The sequence below is a fragment of the Struthio camelus genome, chromosome 3 (assembly GCF_040807025.1).
Source record: "Struthio camelus isolate bStrCam1 chromosome 3, bStrCam1.hap1, whole genome shotgun sequence".
Classification (NCBI taxonomy): domain Eukaryota; kingdom Metazoa; phylum Chordata; class Aves; order Struthioniformes; family Struthionidae; genus Struthio; species Struthio camelus.
Genome location: NC_090944.1, coordinates 15964373 through 15985468, shown reverse-complemented (window position 1 = coordinate 15985468; position 21096 = coordinate 15964373). Strand labels below are relative to the sequence as shown.

Sequence of the window (21096 nt, the reverse complement as noted above, 5' to 3'; positions counted from 1 at the left end):
CATCTTTTATTTACCTTTAACAAACCGCACTTCTCACCTCAGACTATGTTGCCACTTTTTTGCTAAAACAGGCTGCCAGCGACACTTGCAACCAAGTGAGCTCTTACACTGTTAATAAGATGGCCCAGTTTTTTATTTCTCCACCCATATCTTGTGAGCTTCGGTTTATCCTCGGTCCCAAGCAAAGCCTAGGTCATGCAACACCATTCTTCCAAGGGCGCTTGCTCTTCAGCTCGTTCCTTCACTCACTCCTTGTTAAAGCCAGCGTCTCGAAGCTTGGCATCTTCTTTCTTCACTCCCAGCAGGGAGGCAGATTTGTGCCTCCGGCCGCGATCTCGGCCCCCGTAGCGCTACAGCCTGCCGCCCATCCCGCTCCTGTCGACGCAACCCTTGCAGGGCAATTAGATTATGTTCTGGCTTTGAAGAGCATTAGGAGTAGATATGTTTTGTAGAGTAGATAAAAGAGTAGATATCTTTTGTTTGTTTGGCTTTATTCTGGGCGCGTTGTTTGTTAACCAAAGCATTTGCTGTTAATCCCCATGTTTGCCTTGGTTGGTAACGATCACTTAGGTGATGGCGAATTAGCCGAAACTGCTGGGACAGGCGTAAGTTCGCGTCCCTTAACTTTCCTGATTCTGTTCTGACAGAGCAGGTGCCAGCTGACAGCATTTGACCCCAGTAAGTTAAACTGGTCTTGCCAAATTTGCTTTGCCTGGAACAGGGAATGTTATTTGCGTCGGCATTCTGGTAAAAAAGTGAGCAAATGGATTTGTTGGTCAGGTAAATTTTCAGGACAAATTTGCAAGCCTGTGTTCAAACAATGTAATTTATTTAATCTTGTGATTTTACTAGTCCTTTACCATAGTCATACAATAGCATCATTACACTACATGTTTTCTTCTCTCATGAGACAGATGGATAGTGGCTGAGGCTCAAAGATAATATTTATCTACAAGATAGTAAAACGAAGGCAGAGATTTGCAAGTTAATACGTTCGGGGCTGATAAAATAATTTCAAAGGAGAAGCAATGCTAGAGTATAATTTATTTTTTTTTAAATCCTATTTAATAGAACATTCAGTGCCTTATGACATGCATATTACAGTGATGGTGCTCTATAAATGTCCCTTGCTGTCATCGTTTACATGATTGATCACCTTGCAGCTGCATAAACTTGAATAACTCAGTAAATAACCTGTTACCACGATCTGGGTATGCATCTTGGCGCGTGTGTTGTGGAAGCGCATGTTGGTATGTTTGTGTATCTATGCATTTATACCATGAGCCTGTAATTATATAGGACGATAAATCAAGCTCTTAGGTAGGAAAAAGCACTTTCCATGTAGAGTGCAGTATCTGCTCTGATCTCAACTGGAGGCTGGCTATAATGCAACTAAGTTTCTCTTTTGCTTCTCCCAAGATAAATATCCATGTGGTTTTTGAACCATTTAATACGCTCTGTTCTTTGCCTGGATTTTTAGTGCCTTGAGGATTATGTCCCACAGTAAATAAGATATTTGGTTTAAATTGTGTAGACTTGAATAGGAGTTTTTAGTGAGTACGGAACGAACAAACTCTTAAGCCTCATGAGAAGCTGCCTGTTCCAGTCAAGTCCTTTCATTGGTAATCAAAATAATTTGACATAGATAAAAAGAAGTAGCTTCCCCCTCATTTAAGTAAGTGCTTCATCTTACATAAAAATCTTGGCTTTCCTATTTTCCGTAGACCAACGCGCTATTCGGGAAACAAAGCAATTTAATTTGACCGGAAGCCTCTGAAGGGGCTTCGCTCCGTGCAGGGAGGGAGCAGCCCCGAAACAGAGGTCTCGGATGCTGGGTCAGGATGCACTGAAAGGGACAGCCCGGCGCGGTGCCAGCAGCCCCATAGCCTCCCGGCAGTTCAAGCCTGTAGTTTCAGCAGAGGATATTCAGATTGTCACAAAATGCCATGATTTGGCTCAGGGCCTGAGGAATAGACAGTCAAAGTAGTGCAAATCTGAAATGCTCATCATACCTTTGAGCCTATGGCGCAGTGAGTCATACGGCTTCGGCTGTAAATAGGTGTCACAAACTCTGCTAGTCCTCCTGTTCCCAACGAAGCAGTCTGGGAGGAAGCTGAACCAACTGTTCCCCGTCACTAATGTACATTTACATCAAATGTTTCACATTTTTCATGTTTATTCCATGCAGATGGCTCCATTTTGAACATCCAGAATTTGTTTTGACTCGGAGACTATAGCTTGTAAACAGAGGGTGGCCTGGCATCTGGGCCGCGTGTAGGTAGCTCCTTGCGTTTGAGCTAGAAGTGAACGGGGCTTTAGCCAAACCATTAGTCAATCAAAATAATGTGGCTAGCCAGATGAAGGCAGCCTATCCAAATCGAGGGGAAAGTCTGAATTAGAGGTGGTAGCTTTGTCCATAAATTGACAAATTGAAATGCTAGCAGTGTTTCACTTACGCAGCTATTTTAGTCCAGCTCTAAATGCTGTTTTGCAGCTCTAAGCATCTCACTAGTAACTGCTGGGAACTGAATCACACAGAAGTTCTGTTCAGTGAACGTGTTGATAAGAATAATGCAGTGCAAATGCATAGATATACATATCTATATTTATAACGCAAGGCGCAGAAAACTCGGTTGCATCTCGCTTAAGCACGAAGCCACGAGCGGTGATTCTTGTCTCTGCGTGTTGCATGTATGGAAATGATTTTCAAGGACAAATGAATACCGCAAATATAAAGGTCTCGACTCTTTTTTGTGAGATACAGCTCCTAAAATCTTGCAGACGAGGCTTGGGAGATTTTCTTGTCTTCTGTCAGGATTTAAACATTTTAACTGTTTTGTATATATTAACTAAAAGAAAGAGACGCTAATTTTGTTTTGTCACTCGAGCTATCTTTTGCTTTGAAAGGCTCCCTGTGCCTTTGTCTTCTCCAGTTTAGGTAATTAAGTTGAAGGATACGTAACCAGAATAGGCGCAGAGGCCTTGCCTTTATTTTGTTAGACCTAATTATGCCAGAAAATGCAAAATTTTTTTTCAGTAGCTCCGGCGTATCCATTCAGATTGGACATGTGCTTCCGGCTTATCTGTTAGTTCAGTTCTGCATGCACATTGCCCAGGTCTATCACCTTGCTGGGGAAAGACATGATTTGTAAATCTGAAAGAATTCCCCAACAGCTACCATAAAATTAAGCTGTTAAAGAGCTCTTGTAGCTTGTTCAAATGTAGACCTAAACAAACCTCTTTGCTGTTTAGCCCAAGATAAATCTTTTAAAACTCCTGCTCTAAATCACTTCCTAATTTTAATGAGTTTATATATCAGCCTTTGCCAGATTTTTACTTTAGCAATTCTCAAAGATTACAGCAATGATAAAGTAAGGACTAAAATTGTTTATTACATATTATTCTTCAGAAGCAAACTTTCCCCCCCAGAGGCTGTTGGGAGAGTTATTGATTTTCTGCCACCAAGTGAAACGTGTGACCTTTATAATATGAGCAATGATTAGAAGGCCAATAAAATGACATCATTCTGTTTAAACCTCAGAGCTCGCACAGCAAATAACAAAATGTGCCACATTTAATGATGTCCGTGGACAATAAGTATACATTGCCTGGTTTCAAGTGAGACTGAAACACCAAGCAGACAGGCTGTCGGCTCCCTAAAATTCCCCTGTGTTTTGCCAGGGGTGTGGGACTGGGAGCATAGACCAGGTAGAGCTGTATCCCTTCACAGCTGATAAGAAGTTGATAGAAATTTTGGGTTTGGCATTTCTGAGAGCAGACTTTTCTAAATGTTTGCACCTACCAGCGCCGCAGACGAAACCCCTACTGATGTAAATTATACAGGGTCAGACATCTGGGGCCCGGTTGTATGCATTCGTACATATTTTCTCCTAATCGACTGCATATGCCTTTCTAAATACTGTAGAATATTCTATTCTAAACAGAACAATATGGAATTTAGAAAAAATTATAAATAAAATAAATTCCATTATTGTAACGCAGCTTTAGCTAATTCTCTGTGGTTGCTCTAGAGTAACTAAGAGACAGATATGTTCTAAATATATGAAGTATAACTGCGCAGAGGGTATTGATTTTGTAATGCATGTTAAAATAAGGAGTGCTATCTGTGTTTTAGTCAGGCTGAGAAAGGAATTCCACAACCTGATTTACTGAAACCATTAAAGAGAAGAAATTCATGGAATTTTGACATTTTCAACTTCAGTTACATAAATCTCATTCCATAAAGTTTTTTTTTCTCCATTCTGTCAAAAATTCACTTTTGAGCCGTTAGGACCTGCTGCAGCCAGGTCTCCAGCCCCTAAGCATTTGCTGCTTAGAAAGCCCAAGCGAAACAGCGCAGCCCTCTCAAACCATCACAGAGGAAGGAACAGGCACAATTTGCTCTCCCATTTCTGGCTCATTGTGTAATATCAATAATCTCAGTAGCTTTGTATTATACTTACCGTAAGTGGCTCTAGCGATTGATTAAACACCTTAGCTTTTCTTTGGCGTTTAATCAATTGCAGCAGCAGTTTATTGCTTGGTGTATTACAAAGTAAAAGAGATTATTGCTTAATTATTCTGAAAAAATAATAACTTGAAGTTGTTGCTAACATCGGTATGTGTCTGCTGGGCTGCTGGTGTCACATCATTTTCTGCTCTGTGCCAGCTCCTCAGGGCCCAGAGCCCCCCACGGAAAAGCGAGCAATTCCCGCGGTCGCTGCTGCCCCATCACACGCAGTTGTTCCCACGGCCATCGCCAGCACAGAGGAATTAGTGCCATAAATAAATGCTTACGGTGGGGCTTCACACCATGCGAAGAGCCTGATTCTGTCACTTGCTGGGTACCTCCAAATTTCACTTAAATTATTAGGCAAAGCCCTTATCACTCAGGCCTCTGTGAACGTGAACTCGCTGTCAGGTACTAACTGCTTACTGGAGACAACCCAGCAATAATGGCATCCATAGCAGGCGGGCTTTTCGATAGCCCTGGGTGCAGCACCAGATGTGCACGCGACTGCAGATAAATCAGCTATGGGGGATGTTATTGGTATGTGAGGGTGAGGGAGAGAAAACAACATTTTATGACATCCTCTTGAGGCTTTAGGAAATGGTGACTCCTCTGTTTCCACACCTGAGGTTTTCTGCCTCAAGTGCAAAATCAAATCCATATGCAAGAAAAGAAAGTTCAGAAAGACTATTGGGTGCAATAAAGCACAAGGATTCAGGGGCAGTGTACACACATGTGCCTGTTGGGACACCACTAGTGTCATAATCAATACCTACTCTTTTTTCTGCTTGTGGAACAGCGTCTAACCCAATGGCACGCCCATGTAAAGGGGACAGGCCAATATTTAGAATAAAAAAATGGGGTTCGGTTCCTTGCTTTGCTACTGACTTCCTCTGTGATCATGGGCAAGTCTCTTGGTCTCCGTATGCTGCAGTTTCGCTTTTGGGAATGGGCGTAACAGTTGTTCAGTGCCTTAGAGAAACACATGAAATTAAGGCCTGCTAGCTGCTCCTTCATTATGGTAATGGAGAACACATAAATACTTTAAATAGCTGAATGAAACGTCTTTAAGGCCTTGATTCTCCAAAGACTCCTGTTAACTGAAAACAGAGCCCTTGACTTGAACAGGGCTAGTAGATGGAAGATCAGTGACAAAGCATCCACTGGAAAATTCAAGTATTTCCCCAAACTATTCTAGGGGTTATTAGAGAGGTGGGTGATTCATTCATGTTTTTTCATAAGGGAACAACATTGAGCCTTGTATGTTGTTTTCTCTTGCTCCGTTACGGCAATAGAGGTCTGACCTTTCTAGGCAGCTCCGTGAATCCAAGAGGTTGGGAGTGCTCTTGCTCATGTTTAAAGCTGGCATAGCCAATGAACAATGATACGTTGGCCAGTCCATAGCAGTCTTGCAGAATGCTCTGGTGGTTTCATGTCAATCGTTCTATGGCTTTTACACGTGCTCAAGCAGAACTGGAGCGAGCAGGCGTTGACTGTCCAGTGCGTAGGAGAAGCTCATGTTTCTTTGAGAAGGTGCTGGGTGGTCCTAACCGTTAAAAGAGTTTATTTTCTTACTCCAACAGATTTCCCCTCCCCTCCTTGATGTTACCAAATTTATTATCGTTTTTGTCTTTCAGGTGTAACCTGCCTTTAGTGTTGCAGACACATCAGCCAACCATGCATTAGGAACTGGGCCCTTATTTTAATTCAGTATGATATTTTTTTTTTTGTCCAATAATTTCACAAGCACTAATCCACACTTCAAATGCAGGAGATACTTTGATCCCCAAATTGTTCAGCACTTCATGCAGGAAAAACCGTAGGCCACAGTCATGAAACTCCTAGAGGATGGCTGCTGGCTTCCTGTGGCAGAGCTGATTGTTGTTTTCCCCCTTTCCCTTCTTTGCTCTAACCATTTTGTCTGTCTATCTTGTCTTGTATTCAGTTTTCAAAGCAATTGCCATGAGGGGCTTCCTTTTTTTAGTGCCTAAAAGGGAACAATAGATTTTTAGAATGAGTATATATATTTTTATATGGCTGTATGTATCATATATATCATATATATACTTTAATGCACTGAGAAGTCCAAGCCAAACAGAAATTAATATTTATTATTGTTATTTCTGATGAAAAGGTCTTAAAATGTATCCTTAAATGCACATGACATTTAAAATTATTCTAGTACTGGATTCCTGAAAAACTAGATGACCTTTTCTCTTGAAATTGAAGAGGTTTTTTTCCTTAGCAGTTATATTATGCACAGAAGATGAGATGTTAACCGAGATGTTAAAATGTATTGTTTCCCTTTGAAAGCTAATCCTGTTCCTCATTTTCATTAATGTTGGCTCATTCTTTTTTCTTTTTCTTTCTTTCCTTTCCTTTTCTTTTGCAACTGTTTTTGCATGAAAATGCAGAGTAGCAATAAACAGATTTTTCGTAAGACTTGCTTTAAGACTCTTCTCTTTCAGATCCAGTTAAAGTCTTTAAGTTCAGTTATTTTAAAATTCATATCTTCAGTTCCGTAAACAAAAAAAAAGGAGAAATGTAATGAGGTGCAAAACGATTCCCTAGTCCTCACTAATCAATAAGCGCCAACAAAATGGGGATGGCGTAATGTCCGTAATTTCATTGTCTGCTGTTGCCAGGTCACCGCGAGATGGTAGCCGAAGCGGGGAGAAGCTGGAACTGGCCATGTCAAACCTCACCGCAGATGTCCTGGAGTTACTCCTGGAGTTTGTTTATACAGGTTCCTTGATCATCGATTCAGCCAATGCAAAAACTCTACTGGAAGCTGCCAGCAAGTTCCAGTTTCATACTTTCTGTAAAGTGTGCGTTTCGTTTCTAGGTAAGAACCATTCCATCTAGTGAGAGTTTAAGGTCACGTTTCAAGGTTTCTAAGACTTTATTTTAATGGCTCTTACAAGGGGATTAGGAAACTGAAGATTAAATATAATGCAAAGCATGGTTTCTTTGAGTTGAGAGTCGCATTTAAAATGCTGACACAGTGGCTGGTGGAAAATGATATAAAGAAGTGAAGCCTGTTTAAGAGCAACTGCATTCACATCTTCGCTAGATTTCTGTTGTTTTGTATTTTTATACTTGGTATCAATGTGACATTTTATGTCACAGAGGTTGGTCTTGCCACAGATCAGGCTGAAAGGTACAGGCAGCTTCTGACGTGACAGCAAATGCTGGGTACTGTGGCGGACTAGGCTGGCCATGCACTGAAGGAGGTAGAGCTGGACTCCCTCAGAGAAGTCATGATCTGCCATTTTCTGCCATCCCTGAGAAATTCCTTCCACTCACCGTGTTCTCATAGACAAAATCTCTGTTTTACCTACTGCAGGTTGAGTGGTCATGGGATTTGCTCCTTCACACAGAACTAAGATCTGATTGCTACATATGGTATCAATACACACGGTTTGTTGGCAAACCCATGAGGTCAAAAGGATGCTCATGGCAACTGGTGTGCCCTGCGTGCACGGGCAGCATTTGCCCCAGCAAGGGTGCGTAGAACGCCTCACTGGTGCCCCTGCCCTTCTCCTCATGGCCACGTGAGAAGCCCAGAGCACTGTGTGGTCCTGCTCCATGCATTTTGCATTCAGTTTTCAGCACGAACTATTTCAAAACAGTCCATGGATACCAGCTCAGTTAAATAAGCTTTACTGGTCTGAACTGGAACCAACCAGCCCCATTCTTGTCATGGGAGAACAGGAGCCAGAACTGGAACTCAACTGGAAAACGTGTTGGTTCAAATTCCTGCCTGTATCACATGCCACTCCTTCATTGGCATGGCTATGATGTCTATTAATGAGATAGTAAACATCTGTAAATTATTGATTAACATAATCTTATCAATACAGAAAGTGCAGTCTTGATCTTATATGACTTTACTTCCCATGGTCAAGTTTGAAATACTTTTGGACACCAGATTTCTACTCAGGCTTTAAAATGTCTCCCTCAACTCCTAGCTTGTTGTTGGAGATGTCATCCCCTCTGGAACCCAAATTTATGTTCAGCCTACATGGTAGGTTTCTCCTGGTCACTTCTTATTTTAAGATGACATCTAAAATTGCAGAGTGGAAGATGAGAGATTAGAAAATGTTGCTCTCAAATGAGTCCAGTTTACTACTGTGTTAATTCCCACTACTAAGCTGGCCTTTTGGCAAGATTAGCAGTGTAACTAGGCTTGTACAACTGCAGTAATTCAGTAAAGAATCTGTGGTATTGTATTCACCACTTCTTTCCAATTTTTTGTGTGTCACTTGTTTACAAATCTTTCCTCGAATGTGTGGGCAGCGGCAAAACGAAAACTATGCCTTGCGGTCCCACTATGTTGGCTGTGGAACTTGAATGAGGGCTTTTGCTCTGGCATTGCTTTTCCCCGACTTCCCTTCACCACCTTTTAAAAATGATTAGGTCTTATGGCCTTTCCAGGAACAGAAGATGTATTTAAGTTGCACTATCTCTAAAAAGTCAGCCACAAAAACAAAATACATTTATTTCGCTAAATCAATGTGAGATTTCCCTTTTCCGATATTTAATATTTGAATTCAGTGAACCATGCTATGGTATGAAATAGTAGAGTTGGCTGTATAACTTCAGTGATATATGGGGAGCCACTGGAATTTTGTATTCTCATTTGGAGAATTCATGGAGTGTAATTGCTTATTTTTATTTATAGCTGTGACTGGATTGCTCTACAGAGATAGCAGAGCTTTTGCAGTCTAAAAGGTTCAGGGAAAGGCATTTTGTCTTCTTTCTGGCTGTGTTTTTTCCTTTTCATCCCAGCCCCCTTCACTCCCCGCAAAGCAAAAGCCAAGGATGTGGTAAAAATACTTTTTCCTGGGGTTTCTGGAGGATTCGCCAGTATAAGCAGTGGTTCTCTCCCATCAATGGACGTGTCCAAACGATAAGAGAAGTGGAGAGAAGCAAAGAGAGGCCCAAACAAGTGGAAGACCAAAATAATAAGTCTGTTGAGCACAGTATAGGATCATCTCAGGTATAATTCGAGTCATCCTTTTTAGCCATGAAGCTGCAGCAGGGTCCTACCTGGCTGGTGTCTAGCCAGCTTGGGCATCTCTATCTGGGGTCTCTCCAGTGGGGTTGTTACGGGCAGAGGCACCAGATCCTGCCTACTTTTTCTGGTGGGGACTTGCTGCAAACGTGTTAGGAAAATTGTTCCATTTCAATGGGAGATTTCCTAACCAACTTCACTAGCCTAACTGTAGCCATGTTGTCTCTCTTCCCAACATGCTGTCTGTGTGCTGCTTTCGTCTAGAGCCTGACAAATGACGACAGTTTTGTGCTGGCTTATGCAGCGATGCTGACAAGTTAGTGTAGGTGCCATATGATAACCAGGCAAATGTTTGCAACAGGGTCAGGTTTTCATAGGTATTTCCTCCATCCCTATGGCTTAAGCACTGGGGTTTTGTTTTTTTTTTTCCTTTTTTTCATATTTGCTTTCCAAAGAAGCTGCAGTACAATCACAGACATGCCTCAAATGAGAATTGAGGAGATTCATCAGTGTCATGGTTTGGGCTATCACAGGAATTAACAAAGCATGAGCTCATACTTCAGCCTGCTGCTGAAATAATAAAAGTATGCTTCCTCCAGTGTAAAGGATTTGACGGAACCTGGTAGATTCATAGAGAAGAACAGGAAAGAGCAGGAGCTCTGATTTTTTTTTTCTAGCCCCCTGGGGAAAGGGCACAAGGACGTTTTCAAAGAGAATGAGAGGGAGCTATGGGAGAAGCTGAACCAAGGACCGTCAGTGAGATCTGCGTGAGTAGGCATGAGCCCTTGAGAGAAGAAGAAGAGACTTGTAACATTCTTAAGAACTTGAGAAAGTGTTTTAGACCATTTTTGTTCATCCAAGGTGGAGAATTTTGAATCAGCTGGAGAACCACGTTTCCCAGCAATAGAGAAATTAAAGGACCAGCCAAATCTGGAGATAGGAGAAATGAAGAGCACTCGCACAGGGGAACTGACATCTTCTGGAAGGTGAATGCATCCAGAAGTCCTACACCTACTGCCTGTCTTCACATGCTTTTGGCAGTAGCGTGAATAACCAAGGAATAAGAGCTATATCTAAACAGATAAAAAGCGTGTGGGGAAGTGCAGGTTTCATGCTAATTTTAGTGATATCCAAGTCATCATCTACAAACCATCTTACACATTATTTAATGCACACAGAGAGGGCTTATGTCAGCCCCAGATCTTCCATGATACTGTTACTGCAATCTCACTAAGTAATCCTTCCTACAAATCGTATAGCTCTGACTTTATCTCAGCTCTTCCACTCATCCCACTCCCAGAAGTGCAGTCTTAGCAATTTGTCTGGCTGATTAACACACACTGACTCCATGCAGGATCCCACTCTAAAATCATGTAACACAAGTGGAGAATGCCTACAGTTTTATGACATGCATAGAAACAATACGATATCCAACAGTATTCCCAGCCAGTGAGAATCTGCTAGATTAGATCTGATATCCTTAAAGCCTGCTCCTAAGTCAGTTATTAACTGTCCTTGAATGTAGTGAATAGCTTAGCAGTCAGCAGCCGTGTTCTGAATGGGCTCGAGATGAAATACCGCCAACATGTATTGTTTCAAGTCCAGTATCAGTGTGACAAAAACAGCAATTATCGTAACCGCATCAGCATCCAAAGGAAAATGGCACTGGAGCAGATGGAGCCGAACTGGTCCTTAGCTGCCTCTGCCACATCGGCCTCCAGAAGGGCCACAGGATTGCAAACTTGAGGTGGGCTATATCATATAAGGGAGGTCTATATCTAAGTAGTCATTGGGACTCCTTTTATAGTCAGTAAAAAATAACAGGCATTGGTAGGGCACAATTCTGCTCGTCCTGCAGTAGATATCGAAAATATTATCAGATGAATTGCATCTTAGAATTATCTGTTGCTGAGTGTAAGGGGACTCTAACATGATTGCCCAGTTGCACCATGGACAGCTGGAGTCAGGAGAGACCAGTCTCTGCCCCTTGAATTTGGAGTCAGAGGAGACAAATAGTCACCACTCAGGTGAGAACCACTCAGGTGGTTCTTCTGTTCACAGGATGGAGATTTTCTCTGCAATAGCTGTTGCCCCAACCGCCATCTTGCTCCGCTAGAACAAATCCAGCTAGTTCATATCCCAGCCCTCGTCTTAAAAAGATATCACAAAGTCCACCTCGCCATTGTACCCATTGCATCAAAAGTGCTGAAGTGTAAAAAAGTGGGTCACCAGCCTCCAAACGTACCGCAGGCTGCATCTGAGGCCCCTCAGAAAAGCCACATTCTGGTCTGCCACCGAGCGGTTTCTCGGGAAGAGGAACAAGTGCCTGACGCTAACTACTGGTGATTCTCAACAGGAAAATCCACATCCAGAGCTGCCTGGCAAGCCTGTGTGCCAGGGTTGCAGGTGTAGCAGGGGTTGGTGTTGCAGTTTTAGGGTGAGAAAAGCCTGTCCAAACCCAAGGAAATCAGCCAGAACCAGTCCTTCTTCTGCCCCACGCTGGAGCCTGTCAGTCGGCTGGGGACATGCGGGAATCTCTCCTCATAAAAGCAAATCAAGTCCCTCAGGGGTGAAGCCTCATTTTCCAAGTTTTTTTCCCTTATATACTAGTAAAGGCCTGCATATGGAGTAAAACACGCTTAGTACCTTTATTATAAACCTTACGTGGATATGGTGGGACAGTGTCAGATTTTCTTTGACTTGAGAGTTTGCCAAGTGATGAGAATTTTGTTCCCTGCTATGTGATAATTTTATCCACAGCTGTATGTATACGTGAAACCGTGCTTTTCAAAAGCTGCACTGCAGACTGACAGACCCAAGGAATCTGGAAGACTTTTTTAGGTTTTTTTTTTTTTTGGGGGGGGGGGGGGGGAAGCAGAAATTTGGGGAGCTTTGTGCTTCAGAGCTTTCAGTTTGCAGCCTGTCTCTGGGCAGCCTTTGAGTGGTGAAAGGTAGTGACAGAAAACAGTGCTGCTGTTCCAGTCTGCTCGAGGAGACAGGGCTCCTTGGAGTCACTACAATCAACTGAAGCCAAATGAGATATCCAAGTTTCTAGACTGGTGAATCTGTAAAAAAATAAAGAAATAGGAAAAGAAAAAGAAAACAAAAAAACCGCAAAACCCCTAAGCTACTGCCAAGTGAAAAAAAGTAGGTCATAATCCCATTTTAATAAAAAAACACATATAGATATTGCACAGTGGCGTTTTGAATCTGATGAAGGCAGAAGCAGGGTGCGGGGAAAAATCACTGAGCGTTTTCAGCAGAGACAATCTGGTGGGAGCTGGGCTTGAAGACATTTTGGATTCTCTCTCTTTTCTGTGCTCTGAAACAATGCAGTGGGGTATAGCACTGCCCAAATGGGATATATTTTTCCTCTGGTAGCACCACCTCTGTGATCTGTTGCAGTCTCGTTCTTTCTCTCTTTTTTCCTTGCTCTTATTTCTTAAAAAATACCTTCTGCCTATTAGTAGCAGCTTGGTTTACAAAAGCTGAGAAGCATCTGAGAGTTCCTCTTAGGAATGTCTGAAATTGGTGGGTTTTTCTTCGGAGTAGCTGAAAAGGGAAAAGTAACGTCAAACGTGTGGTGTAGCACACACTCTTAACGCAGAGCCACACACTGTGCTGTTACTTCTGTTTGCCAGGGAGGAGATAATGCTGTCTCCTCTGCGCATGATTTGCTTTGAAACCCACTACACAACATTTAACAGAAGCCGTTAGTATAATCTGTGTTTTGCATATGGGATGTCATCACATTCAGCGGTAACAAAGTTCCTTTGAAAAAAAAAGGGAGGGCGGGGGATTTTTTTTTTTTCAAGTGTCTTAATCGCTGAACAGGACAAAAATTATCATAAAGCAACTGCAGCATCCTCCAAAATGTCCTTAGTGCTGTTTGCATTTAATCTTGAGTGTCTGCACTGGTGTTTACATCCCTGCTGTTTCCTAAAGCAGCGTTGTGGGCGGTGGAAGCGGTGGCAGTCTCTTGGCTGGGTTCCCTCCCTCGGGAAGCCCCTGGTGCTATTCTGGCTCTCCCCAGTGCATTAGGAAGGCTTACACCCAAAGCAAACGTGGCAAGTGTATTTCTCTCCCTGTCTCCAGCTCAGCCGTTAGACAAACATGGATTTTCTATTTCAAGCCCCAGTCCTAAAGTAATCCAGGGTGCTGTGTCTAATTAACGACTTGAAATTCACTGGGGCTAGAGTTTCATCCGTGGCGCTTGTTTTTTTCATGGGGGCAATAAAAACATTGCATCTCGCTTTTAATAATTCTCACTTGCTTTCTATTTGCTCCTTTTAGAAAAACAGCTGACTGCTAGCAACTGCTTAGGAATATTAGCCATGGCTGAAGCCATGCAGTGCACTGAGCTATACAACATGGCCAAAGCGTACGCCCTGCAGATTTTCCCAGAGGTGGCAAATCAAGAAGAGATCCTTAATATCTCGAAAGACGACTTCATTTCCTACATGTCCAATGACAGCCTGAACACCAAAGCAGAGGAGCTGGTGTATGAAACAGTGATAAAGTGGATTAAGAAGGATGCTGCCATCAGAGCTCAGGTAAAAATAATCTCAGCGGCCTCACTCTGCTCCATTCCCATAAAGGCTGCTTTAAAACAGAAACCATCCCCATGCAGTTTTCAACAAGAGGATGAGTAGGAGATGGGATGGACAGCTGAGATAAAGAGGAGAATGAGAATGCAGGCTGTGTGTAAAATGTTTGTATTTTCAAAATCTTATCCTCGTATTTCGTCATTTAGAATCAAAATCTTGTTTGCGACATGGATTGTACAAAGCCGGAGCCTCGAACTGTTGGCTGCGGGCTTGGTCACAGATCAACTGGGAAGGATTAGAGCGGCATGAGTAGTTACTTTAGGAAGAGGATGCCTTTTAGTAACACTAGGAAAAAAAAAATCTATCAGAAAATCAGTATTTCTTTTGGGGCCGCTCACTGAAAGAGTGTAAGTTCAGTACATAAAAAAAAGATTCTGTATTTTTAATTGGCTGCTTAGATAACCCTTTGGGTATGTATATTGAATAGAATTAGGCTTTTCTCAACCATCTGCCCTCAGCTCAGGAAACTTAATGTATACTTGGTCGGAGCTGGATTAGGGAGAACTGTCTGCAGATAACTGCTAGGAGCAGCGACTGTTTTGAGGACGATGATGACAAAATGTTGTCCTTGGGACCACTAGGCTACCCTAGTGATATTTAAAAACCTGCTGCTTGCCTTTGCGGCAGCTTCTGGAGTCAGCTTACATGGCTAGGGAATTGTGGTGATGGGGACCCCAAACTTTTCTTGTTGGAGGGCCGATTTTCTCCACAGCCCCCAGAAGGGGAAGGTTATTTTCGCCCTCTTCCCTGAGGTGCTGGAGAGAGGCCAGAGGTGCTGGCTGATCATTCCTGGAAGGGCCAAAATCCACTGCAGTGATTCACTGTTTAGGTATTGGTTTTTCTTCCCTCCTCCTTGCTGCTGCCACCACCACCATCTCCTCCTCTCTCCATTTCCTACTGCTTGGTTTTCTTTTCTTTTTTTCCAAGCAGCCTTCCCTTCTGTCCTGCCTTTGAAGTGCTACGTAGTTTGTGGTGGCAGCTTTATTTGCTTCTCCAAGTTTCTCTGTGGTGCTTTAGTTTCATGCATTACTTTACAGGGGCGTTTAATTTTTAATTTGTATTTATCCAGCGATGAGGGTCCTGAATAAATTAACATTGAAGATACCAGCGAACTATTTTCATGTCCAATCCTACCAGTAAAGCAGGTAGCTCCCACTTTTCCTTTTCTCTATTCACTGCTTGACCTATTACAAAGCTCTTAGTTAAATAGCTACTTATTTTCTAAAAGTAGGAACTCATAGTTACCATGAAAAATACCGTCTTTACGATAATGACTTTCTGCATTTTTCAGAACCTGGGAACAAATAGGTCTGATGGTGGATAGGAAAAGGGAGGCCTAAATAATCTTACGTCTGATAAAGATGATGAGTGAAAAATTTTGTACCTGGGGTGAAAGAAGACCCGCTATGCCAGGAACTGCCCAGATTCCCGCAAAATGCCTGGGGCACTCAGGTTACTCAGAGCTTTACAGAGCTGGATGACCATGGCAACAGCGAATGCATGCTCTTCCAAGAGTTGTGCATGGATATTTTGACTTTATTCACAGTTCAGTAGATGGATTCACTCAGCTCTTTCTCCTTCGACTCTTTGGTTGGGAGCCAGCACATGAGGGACACCAAAGCAGCAACAGGATTGTTGCTTCTGCACCTGGCTAAGGGCATCTGCCAGGGGGGCTAGAGACTTAAAGCCGTGAATTACGACGGCCGCAAACCCACCTGGCTAATACGTTGCTCTCCCAAAGGCATCCCAGGCAGATAAATCTGGGCCTGGATTTCCCAGGACCATTGTTTCGTATCTCCCCTCTCCCTTTGCCTGAGGAGGTCGAACACTGCTGTCACATTAGAGGGTTTTTGCTCTAGATCTCAGGTGATTAAAGTGACTCCGTGGCAGCTTCTTCCAAGCAAAGCATTAGTCCTTCTCCCAAAGGTACAACCCAGCACAGACAGTGAATGGTGCATGCCCTTCGTCTTACCTTCACGTTCATCTCTCCTGGCAAAGGCTGAGTGAGGCTTGCTCAGCAGAGACATCCCTGCAGCGGGGCTCAGAGAAGCCGCCGTCTCTCTAAATCAGCATCTTCTGCCTCCAGAGCAGCTGCAGGCAGCTTTGGCAGCCCTTCGAAGTTCTGCCTGCTTTCGTGGCTTTGGAGTGCATTTGCTTGAAAGCTTATGCCTGCGGAGAGTAAATCTCATTGCTGGTCTGGAGCCAGGCAGGGCCATGGCCCAAGCCATAGTTCCCTTTTCTATCAGTGGTTCCCTTCAAGCCCATCTAAAAAGCTCTGGTTTTGCTAAAGCAGAATAATCTCACCTAGGGAAGCCAAAATGTGCAGGAGATGCCCATGGCTTGGTAAGAGGTTCCCCCAATGACTGCTGGGATGGGGCCATCCCTTAGGCGCAGTGACTTCTTGTCCCTGTGAGCACCCCGTGTGGGTTATACCCTGCAGCGGCTTCACTTTTGGAAGTCAGGGCAAGCCAGGGCGCAGCCTCAACTGAGTCTCCCCTTCTCATGGAAAGACATTAGAGTTAGGTATCTCGCTACGCTTTTTGTGCCTTTCAGAAAGCTCTGTTGGGGTAGCTGATGGTCTGCTATCCAGTGTTTCACCAGCAGACTGGGGTGCAGTGACAAGAAAGGACTCAGGATTTGCTTGCAAGGCAAGTGGAAAGGCAGCAAATTCTGCAAATTGTGCTCCCATGAAGTCTCACAGTGCTTGTAAAAGCACTCAGTTGCATTACAAAAAACGGCACCCAAGACTTGTTACAAAGACAGAATAACAGTGCTTTAAAGGTTACTAATCCACCTACGTAAGACAAATAGGCAGTTTGGATAAGGACATATGTGTTAAGCTAAGATTTGGTGAATATCTGTATCTAGCCCATTGGAGCAGCATGCCAGCTGCATATGGCAATGCTTCTGGAACAATTTTAGTGCTGCCAGTAGCAAAGTCGCATGAGATCAGTCTGACCGAAAGAAACAGCCTGTGATGTGAGGATCTTGAACACTTTGGTAATTTCCCATACCAACAAACACGGAGTGCTGGTTGTAGGAAATCCTCTTGATCACTTGTCATGAGAGGGAAGGCCAGCAGCTGACTGACACATCTGGAAAAGCCGGGGTTTTTTTCTATTTGTCTCCTCCCTGACTGAGGGACAAGATTGTAGGGCTTATCCTAACAGCTATCGCCTTGATAAGCTTATTATGACTCTGGTGAACTCATGCAAAAAAATTTATTGTGTAATGGAGGCTTTCCTGTGTGAAAACCAGCATGATCTGATAGGTCCAAACACAAGCAGAGATTACAGCCAGGCCCCATACAGTCTTAACCGGAACTCGTCTCCTGCTCTCTTGAGTGGCCTTGCAGAGGTTATTTCACCTTTCCGCCTCAGTTTCATCTGCCGTGAGCTGTAAGAAAATGATACCTGCCGCATGGGCTGTTGGGAGGATCTGCTGGATAATGAGCAATATTACTCCACTAATGACTAAAGGAGCGGCACAGAGCGGAAATCCAGCCCGACACTGGTGCAGGATGTGATGACAGGAAGCTGCTAGATGTGAAGCTGCTAGATGTTCCTCATGGGAAACTCCTACCTTCTGCTCCGGCTCCAAAGTTGTGTCTGTTTTCTCTGACATAAAAACATAGCAACATGCTTGTCGATACCAGGAAGCCCATGAAAACTAGACTCCCAGTTGCACGAAGGAGTGAGGAGATGTGCAGACACATTGCCCTGCATAGCCCTGGAGAGAGGCCGGACTGCAGCGATGGACTATGCATGAGAGGCTCAGCCGCGCAGTGGCCCCTTCCGTTGCGTTCTCCACAGAGAGCACTGGAGGCCCTTTCTAAAACTCTGCTTAAAATCACAGAGTCCAGCAGGAAACGGAAACAGCTCCACCATAGGTGTATTAACAAGCTTCTTATGAACTTGTGTCCTCGGAGGTGAACTTATCTGAACATTATCTTGATGGTGCGACCACCAGGATGACTTTGAGACTAGGCAAATCCAAGGAAACACAAAGCCCACTGCAAAGTATTGTATCTGGTAGTGAGGATAAGGAAAGGTGATGGAGAGATGGGTGAATGGATTTAGGTCAAAAAGTGTTAAAACTGCCAGCAAGCTGCATTTTAATAGTTAAAAAGAAACACAGTGATATTCTTTGGGTGAGGAGGCAAGAAACTACAGTGAAGAAGCAGGTTGGTAACTGTAAGAAAGAAAATAGAAAATCCCTGGACTGCTGTGAAGGTGTTATGATAGCAGCAGTATTTCTCATGCCAGATCTTAAAGAGTCTCCAAAGTTATGCAGAAGACCAACTCGCTCTGCGAAAATGAAGACTCTGATAGCAACGAGACACCATCCTAGTCCTGCTCTGTGGCAACAGGGATGCAACGATAAATTCAAATGCTGATACCTAATACCAGCGTTTACAGGTTACTTAAGTTCATCATAATAAGAAATTCATTGCTCAGTTAATGTAGACGAGGGGATTAAGCTTCAGGAAAGCAATACTGGAAGAAGTATGAAAAGCAACATACGGCTTCCCATGGAGCCTAAGCGAATTAGGCACAAACACTCTATTAATGTTCAATTAGGCTTTTTTCAAAAAACGCAGACTGCTCTAAAGCTTTGAAACCCATTTGTGGGAAGAGACAAATTCAAAAAGATGCTGTAATGGAAGTGCAACAAGCTCCAATTTCTGTAAAAATGAAAAATGCAAGGGCTGAGCAGTAGCTGCTCTGATTGCGCAGGAACAGCCTGCTCGAAGAGCTCGCATTTCAATGCCGCCTTTCCTAGAAGCCGTCCAACATGCTCAGAGCCCATACGGGCTTAGGAAGAAAAAAAGGGAGCAGCGGGAGCAAAATCAGTGCGGGAACATGGCCTTAGGAATACGCTGGAGAAAAGAGAAAGGAGACAATAGGAAGAGAAAGGAGACTGGCGGAGAAGGCACAGGTGAAGCCTGAAGAGCCTTGTATCGCCCCTGTACTCAACAATTAACTTTCTTTCTTAGGGGTTCCTTTGACTGGCAATCTGCTGAGTTGTTTCTAAGAAGTTTAAATTGGTTTGGGGAGCTACCTCGCCCTAGACCTTGCGGTCTCTCCGTTTTTATGGCTTTTCTGACACGCTTCCCTAATTTTTCGAAATGTTTTTCTGAGTGAAGCCGTGATCTCGCAAAGGCACGGGTATGCAAGCCGCTCCTCACAAGTGCCGGCGATCAAAACAGCCCTCCAGGAGCAAACTCATTTAGTGCCCTAGGCAAGAAATATTACAGAGGATTGTTGTGGGGTATTTGTGCGTCTCGGTGTTGCAAGGATGCAGGTATCAGGAGTTCACTTTGTTTTAAGAAGCGCCGTACGAGCGTCAGCCGTTTAATTGCTGGCAGCGTGCTTTTGCGGCGCATCTGTGTGTGTCTGCAGGTGCTTGAGGAGGCGACTGCCTGTAATCAGCAGAAATGAAATGCCAGTCACCGTTGTAGCATCCTTTGGGGGAATTCAGGGTGTCTATTTGATAGCGTCTAGCCAGCAAGATAAAGTGCGTGGCAAGAACGAGGGCTTTCTTAAGCCTTAGTATCAGATAAACCCCAAGTATTAATGATTTATCTTCCTGTCTATTTAAAAAGCCCTCATCATATTACTGCTGGAAATACCTACTCGTGTGCGGCCTCGCAAACAGTTTGGTGACCAGGGCAGCGGTTCCCCCAGCGCGGCGCTGATGACATTACGGTGTTTAGTCAGCTGTGCTGCCGTAAATACGTCTTGTTGAAACCTAATTTCAGGGAGACGGAGGGACTGCTCTTTTCGTCGTGCTAGGCATGAGATTTATGCAAGGAGCGTCCTCCCGCGGAGTCGCCATGTGAGCCCCACGCCGGGGAACCCACTTTTATTCCCCATGTTTATCCCGTGATATTATAAGGCTTTCAGTTGACAGGCTCCCCCCCCCACACCTTTTGGTTTCCTCTAAGGGCAAGGAATCGATGTGGGTGATTAAGAAATAGGTTGGGATTGGATGTGACCTTGGATGCAGGAAGGTGCAAGAGGCGACTGGGAACGCAGCAAGTCTTTGTAATACCCGGGGCTTGGATGCATCACAGCAAGTACCCTAATTACCCAGCAGCGCCGTGAAAATATAGCCTAAAAGGGCATATTTCCGAGAGGAGCAAAGCAGTGCACTGATCAAGCGGGGTTCAGAAGAGGCAGCTCCGTCCCCGGGAGGAGAAACTGCTGACAAGCAGCTTCGGTTTTCCCAAATCAGCCCGTTCCCCACTGGCGTTACGCTTGGAAACTGGGAGTTTGCAACGTTTTTCCCATCCGGCAGGGCGATGTGCCGGGGAAGACGAGGCAGGGCGGGAATCAAAGGGTGTCAAAGGCTGGTATCTGCTTTTTTTTTTTTTTTTTTTTCCTGATTAGAGTGCCTTTTTCTCAGCTGAAGGAGTTTTACGGAGCGGGGCCGGCTGCTGCTTCAGCCCCGTCACCAGCGGCACCGGCGGGCCGAGGAGGACCTGGCGCGGCCGCGCTGGACCCTTGGCTGGGCTGCGGCCCCTCTTCCGGGAGACGGCGCAAAGCTCCTTCGCCGCTCCCGATGGAGCCAGTATATCCCCCCTTAAAACTGCTTTAAAAAATCTCGTGGAATTAGGCACAAAGAGCCGAAGCGGCAGCTTGTTGGAGCGAAACCCTGCCTTCATGTGGAGCTTGTAGCTCCTGTGTTTGCATTTCGAGCTCAGATATGTCTTTAGGCCCGTAGCACAAAGGGTCTTTTGTAGGAAAGAACTGGGAACTAGAGAGACAGATGAGTTATAAGGCAGAAGGGAAACATTTTTTTAACCTCTCCAGGCGTTGCTTCAAAAATGTTAAAAATCTTGAGAGCTTTCCAGTATAATATTTAAGGAGCAGGAAGTTTGACTCCGTAGCAGTAAACATATTTCCTTTTAAAACTAACTGGCGTAGCGCAAGCCTGTGCGGGAGCACACTGAGAGCCCT

The 21096-nt window shown here is 44.1% G+C and overlaps 1 protein-coding gene across 4 annotated transcripts in view; it reads left to right on the top strand.

The window, feature by feature from the left end:
• KLHL29 (kelch like family member 29) overlaps window positions 1–21096 on the top strand; it is a 382418-nt gene that overhangs the window by 322761 nt on the left and 38561 nt on the right. For all 4 annotated transcript variants that reach the window (XM_068937065.1, XM_068937066.1, XM_068937064.1 and 1 more), the window contains 2 exons: window positions 7156–7355; window positions 13821–14080. In XM_068937065.1, the coding sequence (XP_068793166.1) occupies window positions 7156–7355; window positions 13821–14080 (460 nt within the window). The remainder of the gene's footprint in view (window positions 1–7155; window positions 7356–13820; window positions 14081–21096) is intronic.